Source organism: Crassostrea angulata, chromosome 2 (assembly GCF_025612915.1).
Source record: "Crassostrea angulata isolate pt1a10 chromosome 2, ASM2561291v2, whole genome shotgun sequence".
Classification (NCBI taxonomy): domain Eukaryota; kingdom Metazoa; phylum Mollusca; class Bivalvia; order Ostreida; family Ostreidae; genus Magallana; species Magallana angulata.
The window spans coordinates 19,387,254-19,414,750 of NC_069112.1; the positions used below are offsets into that span (position 1 = coordinate 19,387,254).

The window sequence follows — 27,497 nt, forward strand, 5'->3', positions numbered from 1 at the left end:
AATGAAACATATTTTCAAAGTTTTCCTTTGAAGAATATTTGAACATTAGAGCATTTTGATTTTTCTTTCTTTTTTTAAGCGGAATTCTTGGTTTGTCTGTCTGTCTTCTTTCATTTTCATTTTTGAAATAATACACAATTTTTTTTTAAATAGAACATCGTTCTTACTAAGAATCAGAATCAAATGTTATTGGTCTAGTTTTAAAAGTTTAACACATCACAAGGATTTATCAAACTTCAGAAAAATAGCGAAATAGTTTTTTGTCCAATCAGATTGAGTCGTGTATTTACTGCTCAAATGACGGATGATGACAGAAGAAGGTAGAAGTCCCCGCTCGCCGATGAAAAGATGGATCTTTTAGAGAGGTAATATCGAGGAGTGATTGTGTTTCATGGTGAAAGAAGCACCGAACTGTGAAAGCAGAAGTTGTATTTACAACGCAAGATTTGTCAAGAGGAATTGAGAGCCTCAGGTGCCCCATTTTCGGTCGTTGTAAACAGCTGATCAATGGGCTTTTGTATGCAAATTTTATAGCTCATAATCGTGACCATTGCGTACACATGTGTTCTATAATAAGATTATTCTAAATCAGGACCCAGACGGATATTTAATTGATTTTATTCTGCATTAGTTACTAGTTTTGAGTGTACCGAAATATCACATTCACGTCGCAGTGTACAGATATTGGCATAAACCTTACTTATAGGCCTAATATTTATCTTTTAAATATCGTATTTTTTATTATAGAAAATGTTAAATTATTGTCCATTACAATATATCAGATTTATGGGAATTTCAACATGTTCTGCCCTGAAATATCTGTGTAGACTGATCAGATGTTAATTTTATGTTAAGTGCACCATGCTCTTGATAGAATAAATGCACTGCTAATCCGGTAGCCTGGGGCCAGGTGCAAGTTTTTATATCCAAAAATAACATGATTTTGTTTTAAAATATATAAGTAGCCAGGGGGACAAGATAATATAAAGATTCGTATATGCCTCTGATATTGAAAGAAGAGATTCATATAAGCCTCTGATATTGAAAGAAGAGATTCATATATGCCTCTGATATTGAAAGAAGAAATTCATATATGCCTCTGATATTGAAAGAAGAAATTCATATATGCCTCTGATATTGAAAGAAGAAATTCATATATGCCTCTGATATTGAAAGAAGAAATTCATATATGCCTCTGATATTGAAAGAAGTTCTTAGATATCACATACATAAAAAGTCAGTTAGTTCTGCACCTGACTAGAGATTCAAATCATTTTATTGTCCATCTTCATTTCTCTCAACCATTAATATTTGGTGTTGTGCAAACCCCTGGAAATAACAAAATAATTGATTGACTCCTACAGTGGGTAAAAACCTTGGATTTTGACCTTTGCATGCAAAGAAAATTAGTGGGATGGAGGTGGATTGCATTGGTAAGTCCAGGTCAGTTTTTAGACCCAGGTAGTTCTGTCGATCAGTTATGCTGTTTTTCAATCCATGACTTGGTCTCATTTTTGGTTTTGTCCGGCATTATACAAACCTCTTTCCATTTTGGTATTATCGTCTGCATTTATTTGTTTATATACACTCTTCCTTTAGGCATTTGAAAAATTCGCATCAGGTTAACATTTGAACTGCCCAAGGTTTTTGGATATGATTGTTTTTCGAATACTGTTTTGTATTACGGTAAGATAATATAAAGCAGATAGTATGGGGTATAGGCCACCAACAGTCCCTGTCCATTTCTCCCTGTGCTTGTTGAGCTATATCACTCAGCAATTTTTTTTTTCAAGAATTGTTTAAGTTTCAATGCCAAAGGTGAGAGATCTGATTTTTTTTTTAAATTCTGTTTTATAGGCCATGCAGTGCTGACGATTCCTTTGAGTTTATAGACTTTCCTGACATGGCCAACAAAGCGGAAGAACCTCCCCCAGGGAAACTCCAACCTGACCCCAAAGTTTCTACATTAGAGCCTGTTCCATCAGTGGTAGGCAGCAAAGAAAGTCAGACTGACAAAGACTGCAAATCTGTGAACTTATGCAATGATGATAAAACCTCTAGTCAAAACAGCAATGTGCCAAATGAAGAAGACCTCACCAAAAGCCAACAAGACACCCCTTCTTGTTCCTCATGTTCATGTGACCAATCAGTATCGAGTTTACAAAACAGTGATGATCAAGTGGACCAATCAGAATGCATGTGTTCTAAGGACAAGCCTGTGAGTCAAATGTTAGGCTCATATGCAGCCAAAAAACCTAGTTTTTTATCAGTGAATGTGCATGAACCTCCAGATGATGATGTTGAACATTTACCGACTCCTGTTCAAAGGAGAGGAAATCCTCTGTGTGCAGAAGTGTTCAAAAAACTTTTTGACAAAGACGGCAGACTTGTCGACGAACATGCGTTTAGGAAGTGTATATTCATGGGTGGGGTGGAACCAGATATTCGGAAGGAGGCTTGGCAGTTTCTTTTTGGACTCTATCCGTGCACATCGACATCGCGGGAGAGAGAAGAACTTCTGTTAGACTACATAATGAAGTACCATGAAATGAAGTCTCGCTGGAAGACGATGCTTGTCCTAAATGCGCATCCAGGAGCCACCCTCTTACAGCAGGGTCTTGTGGCTCGCTATCAGATCGAAGACCAGAATAACACTATCCGAAGTCCGGATCACAGCCCCGGAGATCACATATCCGAGTACGAGATGATGGAGAAGATGCTGATGGATGGCAAAATGAAGGCGGAAACTCCAGACTTTAAAGTCCTGTCCAAGAATTTCCAGTCCATTGATGTGTCGTCTCCGGAGATGCAGCAGAAAATGGACTTTATGAAGATTCAAGCTCAGGTGAACTGTTAACTCTTGTGTTTTATTGGGGTTATTTTAAGTTAAAATATGCATGGTACTCTTTGAGATTTCAATGTGATTAAGAGGATATCTGTTTTAAGATAATCTCAACAATTCAACATATTGTAAACTGTTACCTGTAACAATTGTATCTTGACAATATTTGCCCGCTGCAACACAGTGTATTCTGTTATTTTCTTGACAATCAATTTTTTTCCATTTTGTACACAGTTCTTACAGACCTCGATTTAAAAAAAAAGACTAAAGGTTTTTCCCCATTTTGCAAAATGTTATAATATACAAAAAAGGATGTACACATGATACAGCAGTTCATTTGTTTTATTTGGTTTGATTTGTAGGTGTACGTGAACAGACAGAAGATTGATGTGAGAAATCTGTGGAATCACCTCCGGGTCATTGACAAGGATGTTCCCCGAACAGACAGAGATCTAGAGTACTTCAAGTCAGTATCTGGATTTATTAATACAGATAATTACTGTATGCAGGGATATTTTTTGCCCCATATAATTTTTACCCTTCTACAATTGCAAACAGTTTTGCCCCCATCTTGAATTCCCCTAGACACTGCAGTTTGTTTAAAGAGAGATCATTTGAGACATTTGAGTTCGCCCAGTCTTAAATTCACCCACTGACAATGACGGCGAAAGGGGCAAAACTGAAAATAAAGGGCAATTATTTCCCTGTATACAGTAGTATGTGTCTACCTGCCTTTCGTCTTGTCAGTCTTGTCAGTCTTGTCATATAAAATATAGCAAATCTGTATATTTCAACTCAGTATCTCCTCTGATCAGGTCTCGAGATGAATGTGTAGAGCATTCATACGAAGTTCATTTCAAGATATATTGACCAAATTATGTCATATTCACTTCACAACATAATTTGTGTAAAATGCTCTTCAAATTAATTTAATTTTTTCTGCAGATCATATAATATGCATTTCATATGAAATTCACTTCAAATAAACTTTTAATTATGAGAATTTTTTTTCAACCCTGTGTTATTTTCTGTATAAAACTTGGAGAATAACAATAACTTAAAATTGTGTTGTTTTCTATGTAACACCTGGGTTCCCTCCCTTTTCCTACAGAGGCACAATGAATCCAAGTCTAACAGTATTGCGCAACATCTTGTTGACGTTTGTGGCATTCCACCCAACGATTGGCTACGCCCAGGGCATGAATGACATACTGGCTCAGTTCCTAGTTGTCTTTGACTCTGAGGTTTGTTATTGCTCAAGTACTGAGTTTAAAGCTGAACACCACTCATAAATAAGCACTGTCACACAGGTACCTGGTATTATATACAGTAAAACACGGTTATAAGGAAGTCCCATGGATGGGCAAATTTACTTCATTATTCTGCGTTTTACTGTAAACCCTTCGATTTTGTTATACCTGATTGCACACCTGAAACTCATGGCAAACATGTAGTATTCCTTTCGTAGTCTTTGGATTTTATTAATTTAATTTTTATTATGTGCGTATTCTGTTTGTAAATTATATTTTGACCAGTTTGTTTGATGTTAGTATCTTCCTGGCTTGAAAAAAGTGTGTAAAACTTGATAATTTCATTGCAACTGAGTAATACCTTGAGGCAAAGTGTATGTCCACACAGGTGAGACCTCTACAGCGATATACTTTAAACTGTTAAAAGGTCTGCAGCCTATATAGGGGTTGTAGGGATGTATGGTGGTGTTCAGCTTTAACTTAGTCTTTTTTAGTCTATTATGTATTAGTCAGTTGATCAAGTGGTGTTTATTAAATCCACAAATATTTTATTTTAATAACTGTTTTTATGTAAACGAATGAATCATTATTTTACCCATTTTCTGTTTTTCCCCGTATGTTACCTCATGTAGTGTGTAACCCTTGAGCCCCTATGCATTCGATGTTTCTTTGAATTCTGATTGGTTAATCATAATTAGGTATCTTATTACATTGTTAGCGTCCGGCATGTAAACACTGCAAAAAATTGGCATAGTTTTTAAATATTCAATCTTTTACTCATAGTCTAAGGATACTCGATACCCGTGCGGAAATCGTTTTCGGGCTTGGTTTGAGCCGAGAAGCCACCACAAACAATTATCTCACAATGCGCACACATAAGCTTTATACCATTCAATATACAAAATAGTAAAAATCAAATGATACTTATGCCTAGATAACAGGGAATTAACTTCAATTTTTCAGGTGGAGGCTTACTGGTGTTTCCGGAATTATCTCCAAAAAATTCAGCATGAGTTTACCGAAGAAGGAATGGTCAGCAAAATAGGTCAGTTGCTATCATGATGACAAAATAATGAATTATTTAACCTTGTAATAATATATAATTTAGAACATGGATTTTTATTGGTCTGGTATATGTTATCATTACATAACAGTGTTTTTGATTGGTCTTAAAATATGTTATTATTTTGTGATATGAGTTTTCATTGGTCTGATATGTATGTAATTAATATGTAACAGATTTTTTATTGGTCTGTTATGTTCTATTATTATTTAACATTGTTTTTGATTGGTATGCTATTTGTTATTTTGTAACATGGTTTTTGATTGGTCTGCTATAGAGTTGGTGGTGCTGCTTCTACAAGAGATGGACCCCTCCCTGTTAGAACACCTGAGGGCCAATGACCTTGGGGACCTTCTCTTTTGTCACAGGTAAAATACTTGACGGTCATATTTTGTTTTATCATTGAATGATTTGGAATGATGCGTGGACTATATTTTCAGTTGAGAAAAGTAAGGAACTTTAACTAAAAAAAAAATTATTTATTTCTTACTTCTACCCTTCTTTTCTTATTTTATTCAGTCTCTATGTTTCTTCTCAGACTGATTTTGAATGAAGTATGAAAACTACATTTAATTTATCACTTAGCTAGAGTTTGGAATGATTCATTTTACTTTGAAAATGAAACCATTTAGAATCTAAAATTGGCTGACATTAGTCTTTACTGAGAATAAATATAAATATAACAGTTCATTTATTTCTTGCTTTCACCCTCCCCCTCTCTCTCTCCCCCTCTCTCTTTCTTTCTGTAAAATAGAAGAAGAGAAAGAGAGAAAAGAACAGGGGAAAATGTGAAGGAGAAAGCAGGAACAATGGTATACTAGAAAGATTGTTGTAATTTCTGTGTTTTGGTAGGTGGCTACTTCTCGGCTTCAAGCGAGAGTTTTCCTTCATGGAGTCGCTGAGATGTTTTGAGATCCTGAGCAGTCACCATCTTGAGTTGACATCGATGGAGGCTGAGAAGACTCGGCGAAAAGAACTCAAAAAAGAATTCGAGAATCAAGGTCAGAAATTAAATTAAATTAAATTTCACAGAGTCAATGTATACAACATAGTTACTGTGTTTTCAATAATATTCATGGGCACCAATTTTTGTGCATTAAGTAAAATTAATTTTGCAGTTTCAAAGATGCATATATTTGTGAAAATGGTCTTATTAAAACAATATATAATCAGATATTGGACTTCAAAGAACACTGATTTACAGATCAAGTTAACATCAAATATACACAAAAATTGGTGCCCATGAATAATAATGAAACCCTAGTTCTGTTGTTATCATCAGGGGGTGTGGTGTATTCCTCATCATGCTACTTTCATTTTACAAACTGAAGAATTGTGAACAAATAACTAGATTGTCGGTCTGTTTAAACTAGGGGGTGTGCCATTCCTCTCTCTCCAGTAATATTGTTACTGACATCAGAGGGTGTGTCGCATTTCATCATGTTACTTTCATTTTTACAATCTGAACTTGAGTGGTTTTTTTATTTCAACTAGGGGGTGTGTCCCATTCCTCATCATGCTACTTTCATTTTAAAATCTGAAGAATTGTAAACAAATAACTGGATTGTTGTTTTGTTTAAACTAGGGGGCGTGTCACGTTCCTCCCTCCCCACAGACGTGGAGTGTCACTACACCTTTGACCTGTTTATGTGTGTGGCCCTGCTACAGGAGTGTAGGCCGGACCTAATGGAGTGTACAGACACAGCGGCCGTTTACTCTGTCATCAATGGGTAAGTACCGAGGAGTTCCAAACAAGGTTGCTATTACAATCAATGAAAAATACAAAGGGTTGTTGACTGACCATTATGACATTAGATTTGAATATAAATTTGGTCATGATTAGAGATGAAGAAATGGGCATCAAGTTTTTTCTCTGAAATACAATGAAATCATTTGAATTAGTAGTTGACTCAATTTTCATGGAATCTGATATAATTGGCCCAATCCACCAATGAATTTATCTCCTCAGTGAATATTCAAACACTATGTATTTTTTTTATCGTAAACAAATTTCAGATTAACTTGGAAAAAGTTGACAAAACTTGATAGGATTGACCTCAACGTATTCAAATAATTCCCCAATATAATTGATTTACATGCTATTGAATGATGTCTATGTGTGAATATGCCCAGATTAATGCTACTGATTCAACAGTATGAATGATAAACACCAAAACAATTCTCTCGATGCAGGTTGACGATTAATCTAGATGAGATCCTGTTGAAGTCGGCGGACCTGTTCTACAGATACTGTAAGAAGAGTGTGGAGGACAGTTTCCTCATGGTGGAGACCCCACTGTCAGCCCGGGCTATCCGGGCACGACTCAGGGCCGGGTCGGATGTGGGGTAGAAGGTCAAAGGAGGGGGTGAGGGGTAGTGTGCTGGGGAGGGAGTCGGACATGGGGTAGAGTTTTGGGAACAGGTGAGGGGGGTAGAGTGTAGGGAGTTAGATAGGGTGTAAAGAGTCTGAGGGTGAGGGATGGGAGTAGTGATGGTTCACTGGGTTCAAATGTAGTGATGGGGGTCCAAGGAATCTGAAATTGGAGATATTTTTAGTAATGTATAGATATTAGAAAGAGAGAGAGAAAGAAAGAAATGAGAGAGAGAAAATGAGATAACATTTTCATATCGGAAACTGTTTTGAGTACAGGCTTGATGTGAGTGAGAGAGTTTGTTCTGTCTGATATTGATAAAAGTTCTTTTTAAAGCCAGACACAGATTGGGTCTGTTGCTGGTATTCATTTTTTTTTGTAAGAGTGAACACTCTTTCTGTAAACAATTGACTTTTAACCTTTTTTTTTTTAGATGTGTTTAAAAGAAGCAACATGTTTCAAGTGTTAATTATTCTTTGATCAAATGCTATAATATAAACTCTACATTCAGGAAAAAAATTACTGTATAAAGTTTGTTTTTTTTTCCTGTATTTAGTTTGCAAGTTTGGAATTACCTTGAATTCCTTATTGATTGAATAGAATATGTTCATCATAGATGTATGGCATTTATAATTCGAACATTTATACTTTTTTATCTTTGGTCATTTTTTCAAATCCATTTAACATGTTCATTTAAATGCAGTTCCCTTGTTTTTCGATCAGAGATTCATGAAATATTTACAACAGAAGTTGGTGTGTAGAAAAGAAACATGTTTTAAAAACATATATATAGTTATATAAATTTTCAATTAACACCAGTTGTTACTGTACATCATAATGCAAAATATTGGTTGTTTCCTTATGTTGTATTTTACTTGGTATATAAATACATATGTACTGGTATGTTGCCAAAATTTCTTGTAGCTCTTATCATCTAATGTATTTAAAATTGTCTTTCTGAAGACTTTGGGAGAACAGTTGAGTATACATGCAACCTTAAGTAAAATATTCTTGAAGTCATAATACTGAAACTATGTGTAATAAAGAAGATGGGGGAATAAGATGGCATAACTGCCCATTTGGTTTAGTCGTAAAATACAACTTCAAATTTATCATTTTATTGAATTAAATATATTTTATATGTTATAATACAAGTTTACAAAAGGGCAATTTCTAACTATATTCAGTTTGAAATATTTCAAAAAACGATAAGAAAAAAAACCCCTTAAGTCTTGGTGGTATTGAACTCACAGCCTAAAAACTCAAGTTCTATAATTTACCTTATGTCTGGTGCTCTAACCACTGAGCCATTTCATTCACAACAAAGTGTGTTGTTTAAATGCTATATGAGACGTTGGCCACAAATTCACGGACTTGTATTATTTTTCTAAAACTTTCAATTGTTGGGCTACAACATGACATTTTTAAAGTATAGTGGGTCATCTCTCCACATTTTTATTGATTAAAATCGGTTTAAATTCCATTAAACCTCATTAAGACTATAACAAACATATGGAGCTCAAACCCACTCTATAAAAGAAAAGATAATGAAGTTATAAAAAATGACACTATTTGGAGGTTTTGACACGCATACGCCAGTTTAAATCAACCTATTGCAAGTATTTAAAATATTTAAGGGTAACAAACCGATTTTACGTTAAATATACATTGTTTTTAATAATTTTTAAAAAAAAAATATCAGATTTAATGATATTTTAATTTTGCAGTTTCTAATCATCCTCATATGGGGATTTTACACGCCTTATTCACCCATCTTCTTTTTGAAAGTACATGTACATATAATCAAATGTTTAAGTTACTTTATAAATGTTGGAGAAAAGTTTAGTTGACCTGTTTTGTTATACTGTTAATATTTGTAAAAATCTAAAAAACAAAAATAGCAAAAAGGTGGAAAATAAGGGAAAACCAGCAATTTCTTGAAGAGCCATATTACAACCAATTTAGTCTATATGTTTCTTAAACCGAATGGATGTTTATTTCCCTCAGACAATATCAATGGTACATGAGGTACAAAAAACCCAAAATATTTATAAATGTACAAATGCAGGGTCAAGTTAGGTAGAGGGGAGGAATTTTAAAAAGTCTGGTGAATTTATTGAGTATAATTGTGCCATTTGTAAATGTGAGTACATTGTTTATTCATTTTAAATGTGCCATTAGAAAATGTGAGTTTAAAGTTTGTTCAGTTTTATGAATTGTGTAATTGAGAACATATAGTACATGTATGTCTAGTTTAAATGTGCCATTGTCTTTCAGTGTTCAGAGATTAATTAGAACATTTTAATTACAGAAATTAGTTAATTTGAAAACCTTTATTGTTTGAAAAATAATTTTATGTTATGTATAATCAGAAATCGTAATATGTTGATTAAGCTTTGAACAATAAAGTTTAAATTGTCGCCTTGAGTTTTAATCCACTATGTGCATGCATCTCATACTGCATAGAAAAATGCTGTCATTTTACCCCCAAAAAAGGTTATATGAACTAAAGGTCGACTGTAACATGACATGAAGTTCCACGGAATTTAAAATAAAGAAGTGTATATGTAGAATACCTAAGTTAAAGTCAGGTGCCTGATTTTATAGGTGAGACAAATGAAGTTTTATGAGGTTTAAGAGAACCGAATGGTAGTGACCATTTTTAGACAATATTTTATCATTTTTAGACAAAGAGCTCTATTTTAAATACATGTAGATCGATCAAAACATTGGAAAGGACAAGAGCGTACAAAGTCTGACAAATCCCCCTTACCTAGGATTTTGAAATGGCATATGAACATATCAAAATCTTTATAATTAAAACTGTGCATCGGTACATGCACATGTATAATATAGAACTGCATTCTCTGACAAATAAATAATATACAATAATACATGTACTTGGTACTTATCTCCTTTGTTTAATTTGATGCTTTCTAAGCATTACAGCATGATCTCATGTCCGTGTCTGTGCTAACGCTATTTTTATCCGACATTGTATGTACATAATATGTACATTGTGTAATTGTTGTAATTATATAAATGTTATTATATATATCTTTTTTTTTTATAATAATCCAATAAAAAAGTAAAACATGTTTTACTAGAAAGCAAATGAATTAAGAATAATAAATCTCAATGGAGAAGGATGGACAACGAGCCTCCGCTAATCACAGTGAGCTACGTTGACAAATTACAATGTAGATTGCTGGATGATAAATTTAAGATGTGCAGCTTAATTTGGAAACATAATTAATATATGTCGTGTTTATACATGTAGAATGAAAGCACTATATTGAATTCCATCATGAAATTTATAATAAAAACATTACATAGAAGTCAAAAATTTATATTATAACTTAAATTGAAATTCTTTCGTCTTCATTGCTCTGAGTGGGGGATATACAACGCCTTGTACGCCCATGTTCTTTAATCTAAATTATTTGGACTGTTTTTTTTTACTAAATAATAATTTCAAATAGAAAAAAAATCGTATTTAGATAAAGGCAATCCGATTGGTTATACGCTGACCGTCAAGTCTACATAACTCACCATTAAAAATGAGTATGTCGTAATATAGACCCTTTTTTTCTCACTCATACGTATCAAATTTTATGTTAAACTTAAATTACAAGGTTTTGCTTCTTTTACAAAGCTCATGTAACAGGCTTGGCACCACAGAACCTACGAAGATCTGTAATGTCATTGATCTGCGAGGTTCCGGTCCCTTCATTTTCAAAGCATTTATTAATGTCAAAAATGTCGTACATGTACTTGTATTGCTTTTAATAGTTCTGCGGTGATCTTTTGGATGTCATGAACTGTGAATGTTACATGTTACTTTAATCATACTTTATCACAGAAAATCATCACATTAAGGTCGACGACATAGGTACACCCCCCTCTTTATAAGTAGTTGGCTAATTGTTTTATTTACTGGATTTGAAAACCTTAACAAAAAGGACCGGGTTGCTCAAAACACGGAATTTGATTAAACCATCAGTTAAATCTCTTATCAAGTGGTTAACTTTCGACCTTTTAGTTAAACTATGTTGCTCAAATGTTAAACGTTGGTCAAGTAGCTTAACCTATGGTCAACTTTTAGCCGAAGTTAAACCAATGTTTTGAGCAACTTGCTTGCTCCTCCTAAGCACCTGATCTCACCTTAATCTTTTTTAGCCCGTGTATTCTCTGCTTTGAATTTAGTATTTCGCCAAATGGATTGTTTAGACGTTTTTTAAAACAGTTTATTGACGGAAATTTTCATTTAATTCTATTACATATGATAAATTTAACATATATTATATTGTTCCACTTCGTATTTTTTTGTTATGGTTGTAATGCTTGAAAAAAAACCATAAGACAAGTCATATGATATATGTTATGAAATCAAACTAATTATACATTGTCAACAAATGTTTTGTTCATTCCATGTTAACCCTTATGAAATTGAATCTTTCTTAATCCCTCTCAATACCATAAGATCAAATTATTTCTTTGACACATATTGAAGTTACTTTTATGATAAGAGGGTGACAAAGCACAGAAAACAGAATGCAGTTCAAATGTTTATGATACTACAGTTCAAAGCATGAAGGTAATAATGAACACGTCCAAAATTAGAAATTCTACATGCACACGTCAAAACAACTCTGGCGGAGACATCGTCATTGTCGTATAGATTTGCATGGGGGCTGGTCAATAAGATAGCAAGTTAACTCCCCGGTGGTCAAGGGAGTTCTAACCTCACGAAGGCCTACCCCTGGGAGGGTAAGGGATCTAATGCGGGTCTATAGTCCAGGGAAGGCGCCCTGAAACTGACCGTAAACGTACTGATCCGTTGAATACAGCACTCCACTCTTACAAGTACCATACACTATTGCCAATCGCAGTGAATCACGGTCTAACAGCAATGTCCCGGGAACGAGAGCTACACAATTATTGGCTGACGTTTAAGACAAAACTATTTACTTAAAAATTATCCTACAATTAACAATCCAGCTTCCAATCTATTCATATTAACAAAAAACTAAAAAAAAAAAAAAAGGACGCTGTGATTTTTTTTAAAAAGCTCTCAGATCCAACACGTTGGATAATTTTTTCTTCTTTTTGGTGTATACGTGTCATAACATCCCATTGTTAGCCTCTTCAACTTGTGTCATATATTCAATTGATCTCTGTAATTCCGTTGTAGTTTCCTGTAGTCTCTTTACATCTAATGCAAGTCTTTCGAGTTTCTGTTTACGTAAATATTTCTCTTGAGCGCCTTGGCATTGATACATAATCATTTTTAGGTAATTTATCCGTTTAGGTATCAAGTCTTTAGTCACTTTATCTATAAGATCCTGAATGACAAGGCCATAGCTTGATCGAAGATGGTTACAAATCGAGCTTCGAATTAAACACAGATTATGGTCGTACATTTCGTCTATTAAGTTTTGTTTTTTGTCATTAGTAAGAAAAGGAAACAGAAAGTTGTTCCAAGAAAGAGGAACACCAACACATGTGAAATCTGGCAGGCACAATGGTGATGTTTCAAGAGCTTCACAAACATAAACCTTGCTTCCCCGATCATAAGTCCACTCATTCTCCATTTTAGACAGCTCCAAGGAAGTATTATGGTAAAAAGAGACAATTTCTCCTCTTATTCCTTTGAACTCTTTTAAAACATCCGAAATTCTTAAAAAATTGTTTACATATTGCCTTACTAACTCATTAATTTCAAAATTCACGTCAAATCGACCTATTTGTAGAATATGGGGACGACCTGGTGAGTTTAAGATCATGTCTTTTCCCTCATCTGTTGACATAAAGTCGTAACAGGCCTCGGCTGTTTCTTCCATTGTTTTGTTGATTTCTTTTTGTAACGTTTCTCTGACCTACAATGTAAGATCTCGAGATTGAATGTTTTTCTTTAAAGTATAAAAAAAACTTAATGTGATGGTATTAAATGTATTTCTATATGTGATTTTTCTTTCTATTTATTTTGCATGACACGCTTCCTTTTGAAAAATGTAAAGATTTTAAAGCCCTTTTTTCTTAAATATCTTAGGGATACTATTTATGATAGTATTTCTGAGCAACATCCAAACACCCTTACAGTCCTTATTGCCTCCTCAGTTTTGGGAATAAATTCTTTGCATTGTTGGAACGTGAAGTCCTTTCCGTCCATTTGTTTATGAATAGCAGTCAGTGCCTCGGAGAGTACATTGCTAGCTTCTAAAATCACACCTAATAAATATCTGAAAAGAACGAATGTCATCTATTTAAAACGTCCAAATGTAAGTTTAAGATTAACCAAACAATGTGATATTAGAATTAATTTACATACTTTGCATATGTGTGAATTCTTGTATTTTCCTTCCTTTTTATCAACTCATGAATCGCATCATCAAATTGTTTAAATTGAGAATTGTGCTCTGAGAAATCGTCTCTGAATGCCTGAAAACAATATAAAGTGTGATGAAACTTTAATTTGATGCTGAAAATTTTGAGTGAAACAATATTAATATAGATATTAAGGTAAACATGTAAATGCACAGAAATACCAAACATAAGCTATTTTAAAAACATGGACCTAACCGTGTTAGACGTATTGGAAATGAACCAAAACAAAAACAAACCAAAAAATAGAAAAAAATAGTCAGATACAGATATCAAATTAAATTGATTGGCAAATAGGATTTAAGTGATAAACAAATCAAACATCGAAGAATTAATTCAGACCTTCCCGAAACCTAAATCAAAAATCTGGCTTTCTCTGACCCATGGCCATTTTGTCTTCATCTGATCAGTTAATTTCGTTTTTAACAAATCTCGCTTCTGTTTCCCAAAATCTAAAATAACATCCCATCTGTTTCTGACAAACAAAGTATCTTTTAGGTCAAAGCATTGCTTGGTTGCCGCACTACGTTCTATTGTTGAAAACACTGACGATACCTGAAAAAAAAAGTGCAGCATGTATGCAAATACCGACCTGTATCTTGAATTATAGTCTGTCCTAAAATATATATGCAACCCAATTTCATGGTTTTTCATAAAATTACACAGACCTGTGAAAGAAAATGTATTCCATGAAAGGGAAACTTTTCAAAGTATATTGAAACATTATAATTTTTCACTCGAAAAATGTCACAAAATTGAAAGATTTCTTACGGAGATTCGTAATGGGGAATGTTGACATGTTTTCAGTGAAAGTTATATATATATATATATATATATATATATATATATATATATATATATATATATATATATATATATATATATGTGTGTGTGTGTGTGTGTGTGTGTGTGTGTGTGTGTGTGTGTGTGTGTGTGTGTAAGTCACTCGAAATACGTAGCATAACATTTCAACGTTATCAACCGGGTACATTCATCTGGCTTATAATGCAAACGTAGACTTTTTATTTTTAACCGTATATTGAAACCTGAAAAGCTAGAGATAGTGTTTTAAAAGAGAAAACATAGGATTATTTCATATTATCAAATGAACATAATTTGAACCTGGAATGTTTATTAAAATTGAATAATAAGTGATGGGGACTTGGACACGATTTTAGATTAAAATTTTCTTTTTTTATGTATAAAATGGTTTACTTGCTCAATTTCAATGATTGACCAAACTTTAATGTTAGAAATTAAGTGAAAAGAGAGATACAGGGGTAAGAAAACGTTGTTATGTAAACACAGCTCGAGTCTTATATTTGCTTACAAATAATGTAAAGGATGGAATTACCATTTTTTTTCTTGACCAAATGACTCGTAGCAAGCAAGGTAAACTGATTTAATGTGTTCATTAATAATATGATAAACAGTAAAAAGCAACGTTTGATTGAGACTTATACCAATAAAACACATATGTAGACTGTAACAAATCTTGGGCTTTGTTTACAAAACAAAGATTTTCAAACTCTGTATCTTGCTTAAAACTCAATATTTCACTTTCAAATTTTGACACAGCAGTAAAAGTACCAACTTTAACCATTCTAAACATTAAGATTGGAAAAATAAAATTTTTAATTTTGAGCTCAATTCGTTTCCAAGTCCCTTTAAGGAAAAATACTGCTTAATTAGCTTGAAAAAGGGTAACGAAAGATATCTTAAAAGGGCATGGTGACGATGTTGGTCAAAAATTGGGTTTTTTTATTTTAAAGTTTACAATGCTTCAGTAAGGCATTTTTAATAGGCAACCAAAATTTGATTTACAATTGTTGAGTTATAAGCGAGTTACAGATCTTACAATTCTTCGCTATGTAAACAGAGCTTTTGTTTACATTTTGAATGTTGAAGTGAAAATTTCAGTTTTAGACCTCAAATGAATGTGTTAATAACTGTTTATTTATGCTTAAAATGAATTAAAAAAAATAGACAAATGATCAGCTTGAAAAAGATTTTTACTTGTATATTGAACCTATGTAAACAAAAACAGGGCACGAGCCTTGTTTACATGATGAAGAATTGTGAGCCCTGTATCTTGCTTAAAACCCATTGACTGGCATCCAAATTTCATTTGATAAATAATAGAAACAGAAAAATAGAATTTGACCAAAATCGTGACCATGCCCCTTCAAGAAGAAACTTTCAACAGAGAATTCTTTATAAATTTGCTTTTAAATACAAAAACAGATACTAAGTAATATTCTAGAGTAAATCAATGTAAAATGCCGATATGTATATTGCTTCTGGCGTTTTTATCTAGAGATATGCTTTAAGCTGTCTGTTATGTATAGGTGTCAATTCCGATTTTTACCAAGATAAAACAAATAGACATCAAACGATAATTTCAACACAAGTGTTTCACGAAATATTATCTTAACCATGTATAGGTGTTTTAAAACACGATCTGCATAAAAAGTTTAAAATATTTTTAAAAATTATGAAAGTACAGTACTACGTATAATCCGAGGTTTTTCATACCTCGTCTGTTTGTAAACCTCCAGCTCTACACATATCTATGACAATGACGAAGGCATCAGCGTTTGGAATGCATTCCTCCAGCATTGTTCTATACTCTATTGAGTCACTGATCCCAGGTGTGTCCACAATGGTGACGTTCCCATTCTGTTCTCAACACGAATCGTTAAATGTTTTATTGATTGATAATATTTCTTTACAAAACAGCCCACAAAAATTTTCCTGATGTCAATGAAAAAAAAAATGGTGATTGATTTTTTACCTGTATTTTGAAAAATGGCAACAGAACATCTACTTGAGAAATTGAGTTGTCGTTTGTATCTCTATATTCTAGATTTCGAAGCAATGTGTGCAATTCTTCAATATTGTTAAAAGAGTGTTCAGTGGGTTCTGGACAACCACTTCGATATGCTTTTACTCTCATCTTTTCGGAATGCATGACTCTGTAGATTCGTCCTGTTGTTTGAAAAATACCCGTAGCTAAAACATCATGTCCTAAAAGTTTATTGATCAAAGTGCTTTTTCCAGCACTCAGTTCTCCTGAAAATGCATGTAAGAATTTACTCGAAAAATATATATTGTTTAAATTAAACTTATTTTTTATCACCATACGGATTTCATCGATTGCTTGTTGTTTTCCATGAAAATTGGTTTATTATCGCATATATTTTGCATCTTGTACGATTTGGGCCTAGGATCATGATTCAGTCTTGGCTTTAGTCAAATACACTATTTTATTGTCATTTGATTGAATGCATTGAAATAACAACATGATGTTTAAATGTGTCTCTAAACTAGCCGACAATTGAAAACAAATTCTGTAGGTATTGTTATGTTATATTTATATAAAGGATTCAAATTTGAACATAAATCTAATACTGAATCATGACTAAGAGAAACAAGAAGACAAAATGCAGCGACCGAATTCATGTCGGCTTTAACCTTAAATATAAATAAGACGGTGAAAGCAATCAATTGATAATGACACACTAATACTCTTTCATATATAGATATCTATTCCCCTTTATTGAATTGTTTTTCATGACCTCTTAAAATGTTTTGTTGGCTTTACAAATGATTTTTGAATAAGATAAATGAAGATTCAGACATTTATTCAAGAAATGATTTTGCTGTTTTTCTTTCTAAAAAGGTAATTTTTTCCAAGAATGTAATTAATTTAGAAAATAACATACCATTGCATTTATTGTTTGCAATATGAGCGATATATACAATATTTGATAGCATTTTTAAAAACTTATTTTATGTAAAGATTGTGTATGATATTTCATATTAAAATACCACCGAAAGCCATACCTGCTACTACAATTTCACAGTCACGTTTTTCAAGATCTTTCATCCGCTCTTTTAACAATTCTTTGATCCCTGGGTACGTCTTTTCAATGCCTTCACCAACATTATTCCAAAATGCATATTCTTGGATTAGTTTAAGTACCTCTTCAAAATTGCTTGATAATCTTTTCTCAAGATCTAAGCTGTAAATGAAATTAACCATCTAATAAATGCTGTAAATACATATTAAAATGTTAACAGAAGCAATAGAAATCATTTTTGGTAGAGATAAGTGCGAATTCAATGTTTTTCTTTAGTTTTGTTTTGTTTTTGGGAAAACTAAATCATATATATGTAAGTTTCACGTCTTCTTGATCTACTTGAGGCTCAGCTCAGACTTAGGAATCACCAAGTCCAATTGTTAGTTACCAAGCAGTATATTAACAAGCGCGATCGTATAGTAAAAATTACAACACCAATTAAAAGCAGCCCAAATCCAAGATCTCAAATCAAATTATAAATCTAAATCAAATTAACGAATTTCACATCTAATAAAATTCCTTAAAAATTCTAAGCCAAAAAAATATCAGATCTTTATTAGCTGAATCAAAACCCAAAATAAAATTCTATCTAACATCATTTAACCGGAGATAATGTATCATTTTAGTTATGATTGACAATTCCGACTAGTTCGGCCCATCTAAGGTGATCATGAGTGAACATTGATTGATCAAATGCCAGAGTTGCATTTTATTTATAAATAAAGCAACAAAACCGTCAGAACTGTCTATCAAAGTGTATGAATGAAGGTTTTGAGTACCCGAGTCCCGAGTCTCTGAGTCCCCCACCTGGGTATTGTGCATCGCTTACGCATGATACATTCATTCATACATTGCTTTAAGGTTACAAAGGTTAAATAGATGAAACAATCATTACATGGCTAATTTGCAGTATCAGGGCCTTTATTGCAAACATAGGATCGCCAAATATGACAATTTGTTGATAACTTGTTTTTATATTTTTAATTTGGATTTTCCTGTGCCCGAATTGACTAAGATTGTTGGGATGCAGGCTTTGAGTCTCCCGCCTGAGTATGAAAAATCTCTTACGTACAATATGAAAATGTCATAAATAAAAGTACATGTATACATAAGTTTATGGTTTAAAAGGTTACGAAGAAAATATATATAAAACATGCGATACATGTCCCAGTATAGAGTACTAGAGCTATTGATGCAGACACAGAATCGCCAAATATGGCAACTTATTTATAAACTCCCAATTTGGACATCATTGTGCCCGCATTCTGCACCTGATTTTGTACAACATTATTTAGGAATAGTACGCAGTGCTACAAGTTCACAGAGTTCATTTTGTTAGTTATCATTACCACAATTCATTGCGCAGTATCTAGGTATACATAAGTATCACAGTGACCAATTTGGTATATTAACAATTCAAGGTCATAGCATGGCTATCTGTTAACACATAGCATAACCAAATTTTTAGATATAGCCTAATAAACTTTTTTTTTTAAATCAGCTTTCATTTATCCCTTTTTATGCATGTAACACAACATTAATATCCCAGTGCATTGCAGAAAAAGCACATAATAAAAAACTAGAAGAGTAGGAGAAGGCACTGAAATGAAAAATATTATTATAACATAATTATCTTAACGATCTGCTTGTAATGCATTTTGAGAAATTCAAGACAAAAGAAGAAAAGATTTTTACTAAAAACACTGTATTTAAACACTAACGTTTCGTCAAAATCATTGCAAGGTGTTTCTTCTTTGCCAGCATTTGTTGCATCCATTCTTTCTTCTGTCAATCGGTATCTATAACCAGACTACAGTTCTTTAAAAAAGAAAACAAATATCAAATTTTAAAAAAGGGTAATTAAGCGGCACAACAGAATGCAATTCGAACCAGTCAAAAAATTAAATAACTTTGTAAAACGACAACCGACAATGTTTGCAACAGCGTTTGACCCCTATACCTCGCTGACAATAAGAATAAAGATGCAAAAGTTCTCTCACATTAAAATGTCAAACCTTGAAAATATCAAACACGTGGTCCACCATTCAAAATGGCATATGTGTTGTCGACTGAGAAAGATATGATTATAAAAAACCTAATAATGTCGTGCTTCGTAAAACAAGGGTATATCAAATGTCAACAAAGGATGCTTGTCGTTTGAAAGCATTGTTTCGTAGGTTATAAGAATTTTGTTAAAAATTATCAAAAATTAAACAGATCCTAATTGTAACAAGTCATTTAAAAACATCTAGGTTTTTATAGATTTTTTTAAACATTTAATGCAAGATTTTTTGTTGTGGGAGACCAGTGAGGTGTTTAAACATACATTGAATTACATTTTTTTATTAAAAACAATTATTTCTTTTAAAGGAATGATCGGCATGTAATATCAATGGTCTGCTCTGTTACAAATAATGTACTACAAAAGCATTACGCTACATGCAATAAATATTGGATATCACACTGTTGTTTTGATTTCGGCCCAGCCCAAGCGGTTGGTATCGGCCCAAGCCCGAAGGGCGCAGGCCGATATCATCAGAGAGCTGATACTTGGGACGAGATCAAAACAACAGTGTGATGTTGTTTATATCATATATCTAAAATCAAAGACTTTTATTCAAATTCAAATTCCAAATAAGGAATATAATTTATCATGAAGAAGCTATAAATTTTTCGGATTTACGAAACTCGTTCGTTTTATTCTTTTTTATATGTGTTAAGAACTGTATGAGTTGTCGGATTTCGTTGACAAACTATATGTCGTTTGAAATATATAGTAGAAGAGAGTCTATTGTCTGAAATAAAGCACTATCTATTATCGAGAGAGAAACTTCCATCCTTTGCAACGTCATAATGATTCAAATTCCTTCACTGGGATTTCGTAAGTTTCCTGTCAGATTCCATTCATAAAAATCCATACTGTTAGACTTAGCAAGTTGTTTGAGAACGTTCATAAGTGCGTCCACTACTTTAATCACTTAATTTTTACAGTCTAATCTCTGGTTTTCTAAGATTAAGTCTCGTTCCATCCTTCTCTATTTCCTCCATAATTTAAATGTTGAGATATTAAATATAGCGTGCTATTGTTCTGAAAACAACCGTTGTGTAGGTTACCTCTCCTTGCTTAGATACATATCACTCTTTGGCGCTATTATTTGAATTATTAATTATCAACTTTCAGCAATAAATAAAAATATTCAGACGTGTAAGGTGATGCTTTGTATTATTTATTTGTTATTCTATCGTTATTTAACAAACTAGTCTTAATTTAAAGCAAAGATATTTGGGAATTAGCGATTTTAAATTTGAGGGCAATATACACCCCCTTGACGACGGGCTGAGACAGAGAAATATCAGCCCCGAGGGCGATACATCCCTAGCTTCCAGCTGCTGTCTCACCTAGTCAATAACACGTGTATCAGGGCTGATACACTACTAGGTATATGATATACTATATATATCACTGTAGCAACCTCTAATGATACAACGTCCACTAATGATATAATGTTGCATTAGTGGTCAGGATGTTGACCACTAATGATATAATTTTATCATTAACGAACAACCTAACCGTCCGCTAATGATATAATTTCAGATTTGTATCATTAGCCGTCAAAAACCGTAACCTCTAATGATATGGGGAAAAAATGAGAAATAAGTACTACCTTGACCACTAATGATACACATTTGCACACATTTTCAATTGCACTAGTGGATGGATTTGAAACCTTTAATGATATAACATGATAAAAGATTCTATATATATATATATATATATATATATATATATATATATATATATATATATATATATATATATATATAATATATATATATATATATATATATATATATATATATATATATATATATATATATATATATATATATATATATATATATATATATATATATATGGGTTTGTTAATTATAGATAAGAACAACAAGGAATATCAATTAAATTTGGTTGAATTAAAACTACTTAAACAATAGGGATCATGTCGTTGTAAAAAAGAATATTAGCCCAAGTTAAAAATTGGCCCGCGTTTCATTTTTCAACATTGATTATTGATTCGGGGAGGGGGTGGGGGCGGGGGTGGGGGGCTTTTTTAACGTTGAAAACTGAGACCAAAAGTCGTAAAATGTATACCCGGATTTCATTTTTCAACATTGATTATTGATTTGGGATATTGGGGGGCGGGGGGGGGGGGGGGGAGGAGCGGGGGCTTTTCTAACGTTAAAACTGCGACCAAACGTCATTTTTCAACAGCTCAAAAAAGGTTTTTTTTCTAATCTCTGATGACCTCACAGGTTGAAAATTGACCAACTACAGGTTTTTGAACTGTCTCTGAAATGGAACTTGCTCTACCTAATTATTTTGTATCTGATAAAAAATTTCAGCTCCATGTTTTAATTCCTAATATTGTCCGATATTCATGCCGATATGGATTTTTAGCTCACCTGAGCTGTCCGTCCGTAAACTTTTCACATTTTCAACATCTTCTCAAGAACTACTGGGCCAATTTCAACCAAACTTGGCACTAATCATTCTTAGGCAAAGGGGATTCAAAATTGTGAAAATTACGGGCCACACCCGTTTTCAAAGGGAGATAATTAGAAATTAATGAAAAATGTCGAGAAATTTTCAAAAATCTTCTTCTCAAGAACCAGAAAGCCAGGAAAGCTGAAACTTGTGTGAAAGCATCCTCAGGTAGTGTAGATTCAAAGTTGTTTTACATAGGAATATATAGAGTAAATCTTTAAAAATCTTCTTCTCAGAAAATAAACAGCCAGGAAAGCTGAAACTTGTGTGGAAGCATCCTCAGGAAATGTAGATTCAAAGTTGTGAAATTCATGACCCCTGGGGGTAGGGTGGGGCCACAATGGGGGGTCAAAGTTTAACATAGGAATATATAGAGTAAATCTTTAAAAATCTTCTTCTCAGAAACTAATCAGCCAGGAAAGCTGAACCTTATGTGGAAACATCCTCAGGTAGTGTAGATTCAAAGTTGTGAAATTCATGACCCCTGGGGGTAGGGTGAGGCCACAATGGGGGGTCGAAGTTTTACATAGGAATATATAGAGTAAATCTTTAAAAATCTTCTTCTCAGAAACTAATCAGCCAGGAAAGTTGAAACTTGTGTGGAAGCATCCTCAGGTAGTGTAGATTCAAAGTTGTGAAAATCATGACCCCTGGGGGTAGGGTGAGGCCACATTGGGGGGGGGGGTTAAAGTTTAACATAGGAAAATATAGAGTAAATCTTTAAAAATCTTCTTCTTAGAAACTAATCAGCCAGAAAAGCTGAAACTTGCGTGGAAGCATTCTCGGGTAGTGTAGATTCAAAGTTGTGAAAATCATGATCCCTGGGGGTAGGGTGAGGCCACATTTGGGGGGGTGTTAAAATTTTACAAAGAAATATATAGAGTAAATCTTTAAAAATCTTCTTCTCAGAAACTAATCAGCCAGGAAAGCTGAAACTTTTGTGGAAGCATCCTCAGGCAGTGTAGATTCAAAGTTGTGAAAATCATGACCCCTGGGGGTAGGGTGGGGCACAATGGGGGGGGGGGGGGGGGGTTCGAAGTTTTACATAGGAATATATAGAGTAAATCTTTAAAAATCATCTTCTCAAAATCTAATCAGCCAGGAAAGCTGAAACTTGTGTGGAAGCATCCTCAGGTAGTGTAGAGTCAAAGTTGTGAAAATCATGACCCCTGGGGGTAGGGTGGGGCCACAATGGGGGTTCGAAGTTTTACATAGGGAAATATAGAGTAAATCTTTAAAAATCATCTTCTCAAAAACTAATCAGCCAGGAAAGCTGAAACTTGTGTGGAAGCATCCTCAGGTAGTGTAGATTCAAAGTTGTGAAAATCATGATCCCTGGGGGTAGGGTGAGGCCACATTGGGGGGGGGGTGTTAAAGTTTAACATAGGAATATATAGAGTAAATCTTTAAAAACCTTCTTCTCAGAAACTAATCAGCAAGATGATTATTTATAATTGCAAAGACGTTGGCTCCAGGACAATTCTTCAGCCTCACAAGAAGGTTCAGAGTTTGATGTAGCTAAATATCCCATATATAAACAATTGTAAAGGATCTTTTTGAGAACTGCAATACTCAACATGTGATATGACTATAAAATTGAAGCAGGCAGCTATTTTATCATTAGAATCTTTTTGTATTACTGTATTGAGTTATTGCCCTTGATTTATTGATTCTTGATTATTTTAATTAATGCATCCACTGTTAACCAATTATTGTGATGATTATTTTTATACAATAATAAATATTCAATGAAAATAAGTTGTTCTGCATAAGTAGTTTTGGGTTAGGCCGGATTAGTTTGTTTATTTTTGATTTCCAATTTTTAGAGCGACTGTCTGGGGTTAACCTTGAACAGGTATGGAGAGATTGAGTATGTGGACATCCCTGCTCTATCTAATCTTCGTGTTTTCTAACCTACGATACAGAGTGTGCGGTCATTCCTGCCCTGTATCGCATTAATTCAAGTGTGTGGTCATACCTGCTTGCATTGGTGGTGGTTGCGGCGGAGCACTAGTGTATGGTCATCCCTGCTGGTGTTCTGGCCTTTCTAGCGCAAGTGTGCGGTACTCCCTGCTTGCGTTAGGTTGAGCTGTTGGTGCAAGTGTGTGGTCATCCCTGCTTGCGTTAACGTTGGTACCTGTTGAGTTGCGTAGGTGTGCGGTCATCCCTGCCTGCGTAACGTTGAGTCCCTATATATGTGCAGGAGCGGTGATTAAAGTCTGCTCTTGTAAATAATGGCAACAATCAGGGCTATCCGAGTTCCAAGGGGGAAAAATGGATTTTATTTATACAGGATCTACATGTATTATTGTACATTGTCCAGATTGTTTGTATTATGACTCCATTAAGCCGACTTTATCATACCTATTGTTCCTCAGGTGAGCAATGTGGCCCATGGGCCTCTTGTTTTTGTTTTTGTTTGGGGGTTTTTTCCCGATAGCAACAGTTTGTTATTAAGACTAAGAACTCTGTCTCTTGTTGTTAAACTGTGTAGATAGAGCTAAAAGGAATATATGTCAAACAACATCGTCTCAAGCCATGGTCCGGTGTCCGTTTTTATACACACCTCACAGCCTACTCAATATTCAGGGTCATGAACCCTGGGGAGCATTCATTATTGTCCCCAAGAGAGACAACTCTTGAAAACGTGCATTAACTATAGTCCATTTCTTAATCTTATTAAAATAAATAAATTGAGAAAAGTTTTCAAAGTATTTTAATTATAAATAATACATATAACAATGAGTAAAAGGCATGAAAAAGGCATGAAAGAAGTACATTTATTTATCAAATATAGTAGGCTGGTACATGTACCTGGTGAATATTAATTGTATATTGCTTGTAGGTACATGTATAAATCTACACAACTACATTCAATTAATACACTGTGTTATGTAAACTGAAAAAAAAATACACAGGTTGTAAGAGATCTTTTTTAAAATGAATTTTCTTAAAATGAAAAATAAATTAATGAAATTGCATATATCATTCTAAAAAAATCATAATACTAATTTTGAAAGTCAAATACTGAGTTAAATGAAAGATAAAGAATTAAATATTCTTTGTTTTAAAACAAAGCGCGGGTCTTGTTATTATTTACATATGTGTTTTATTGGTGTAAGTTTCATTCAAATGTTGCTTTTTTCTATTAATAATATCCTTTAATATCATTTATGATCACATCGAATCAGTATGGTACATGTAATTTCATACTTTATATTATTTGTAAACAAACATAAGACTCGAGCTTTGTTTACATAACAATAAATTCTTATCCCTGTATCTCTCTTATAACTTGACTTCTAACATTCAAATTATGGTCAATTATTCAAAATGTGCAAGTAAATCATTTTATGCATAAAGAAACTCAAAACAAATTTTTGATCTAAAATCGTGTCCAAGTCCCTTTAAAAAAAACTTGTATAAAATAGTAAGGCTAAATTCCAATTTAAAAAAAATAGCTGTTTCCAAAAATGTTACATGTATATGAATATGCTACATAAAAACATATGTTAGATGGATGGGTAGGAAAAATACAAATTAAGTGCACTCGATAAAAGGTTTGCTGGTATTCATCATGTGAACACAATTCATCCAGTAACATTTAAAGTTATGCAACATAAATAAGAATGTTATGAATGATGTGTATAGAACAAATTCTTCTGTGGTTGGCTCCATAAAAAGGAAGAATAAGGTTCCATTCTAATCCTCATGCATTCCATTCAAGAAATATTCATTAATGTCATGGTCTGGAAACTAAAATAGAATAAACATAAAGTGTTAAGAGAATTACATGTAATTTTTGCAAACATTGTGCACTCATCAAATACTTACATGTATATATTCAATGACGTTATCTATGGAATGTGCAATTACTAACAATGTAATCTTTTCTAATATTGTACATACATGTATTACATCATTTTGCCACTAATTTTAAACCCAGCTGACAGTTTCTTTTTGTTATATATGCAGCGTCAAAAGATAGTTGCATCATGTGCATGTACTTTCAGTAATTTTAAAAGCCATAAAAACATTTTAGTACTACAAAACACTTTAAATTTGTCAAATGATTTTACAAATGAAATATGAACTAATATACCAGTAAGTCACAAGTGATATATACTTTTTAAAGCAGTACAATGTATCACTTATATGACAACATGAGGAAACCTGGCTCAATCAATTCTGCACACACATGATAAATGTAATGAATGTGTAACTTCAATGTTGTAACTTCAAAGATATTTAGATATCCAGTAGACAGAAAGATATTAAATATATTGAACAAAGATCAAAGTCATAAACACTTATGTAACACTTGTGTAACATATGATTGTCTGTATGAGTTTCAACTATCAACATTCTATGTAGTACACCAAAATATGATTGCGTCAATAACAAAAACTAATCTGAAAAACATATTTCCAGCATAAGAAATTCATGGGATTTCTGCAAATCCCATTTTCTCAGAGAGTTTTAAACACATCTCTTAAAGTTTATAATATTTTCAAACTCCTGGTATTCCTTTCAGAGGTTCCCACCCCTTAAAATACAGAAAATCAAGCAGATTTGCAAAAAGATGCCCATATAAACCTTTCCTTTTTACACAAGACATTGTAGCTATTTAGATGACTTTGCTTGGCTTTCAATCAGCTTAAACCAAATATATCTACATATGGAAAACAAGTTGTAAGTTTATTACATGACAAAGAAGTACCTTCTGGGCTTCAGCAGACTTGACTGGGTCATTAGCAATATCAAATTGATAATATTTTCTATATTCCCGATCTTCAGATCATCTGGAAGACGCAGGTAAATCTGTAGATTAGAAGAAAAAAGATACACTAGCTATCATTACAAAGCTAAATGCTGTCATTATCAAAACAAAAGGGTGTGTCCTAGATTACACTTTTTTGTGGGCACATGCAGTATCTGAGACATGGTCAAAACATTACCATGATAACAGCTATAACAACTCATTAAGTGGGAAATGACATATAACTATAAAATTTGTTTTGGTTTTTCATACTCTCTCTCTCTCTCTCTCTCTCTCTCTCTCTCTCTGATCTCTGATCTCTCTCAACATCTTTGTCAGCAATATTTCTAGTGAAATGCGGCATTATTGAAATATATATATATATATATATATATATATATATATATATATATATATATAT

General features: G+C 33.2%; 1 protein-coding gene, 1 long non-coding RNA gene and 1 pseudogene across 2 annotated transcripts; 1 reads left to right on the forward strand and 2 right to left on the reverse strand.

The window, feature by feature from the left end:
* The first annotated feature begins 193 nt into the window (after window positions 1–193).
* Window positions 194–9,425, forward strand: LOC128171192 (TBC1 domain family member 15-like). The gene is made up of 9 exons (XM_052836913.1): window positions 194–365; window positions 1,858–2,845; window positions 3,205–3,308; window positions 3,954–4,086; window positions 5,056–5,137; window positions 5,433–5,523; window positions 6,008–6,156; window positions 6,741–6,885; window positions 7,349–9,425. Exons 1-9 carry the CDS (start codon window positions 349–351, stop codon window positions 7,503–7,505), a joined length of 1,866 nt encoding a protein of 621 aa, XP_052692873.1. The 5' UTR covers window positions 194–348; the 3' UTR covers window positions 7,506–9,425.
* Window positions 9,426–11,853: 2,428 nt separating this feature from the next.
* On the reverse strand, window positions 11,854–19,551 carry LOC128173988 (mitofusin-1-like; annotated as a pseudogene).
* A 5,464-nt stretch (window positions 19,552–25,015) lies between these two features.
* Window positions 25,016–27,327, reverse strand: LOC128173279 (uncharacterized). Its single transcript, XR_008242468.1, has 2 exons — window positions 27,038–27,327; window positions 25,016–26,073 (listed from the first exon to the last, which is right to left on the reverse strand). It is a non-coding gene; the product is annotated as an uncharacterized LOC128173279 (long non-coding RNA).
* Window positions 27,328–27,497: the final 170 nt, after the last annotated feature.

Excerpts from the sequence above, each read along its gene's own strand:
- LOC128171192 (XM_052836913.1), top strand. Across the intron at positions 6,157-6,740 it reads AAAAGAATTCGAGAATCAAG|GGGGCGTGTCACGTTCCTCC; the intron begins GTCAGAAATTAA and ends TGTTTAAACTAG. Across the intron at positions 6,886-7,348 it reads GTTTACTCTGTCATCAATGG|GTTGACGATTAATCTAGATG; the intron begins GTAAGTACCGAG and ends CTCTCGATGCAG.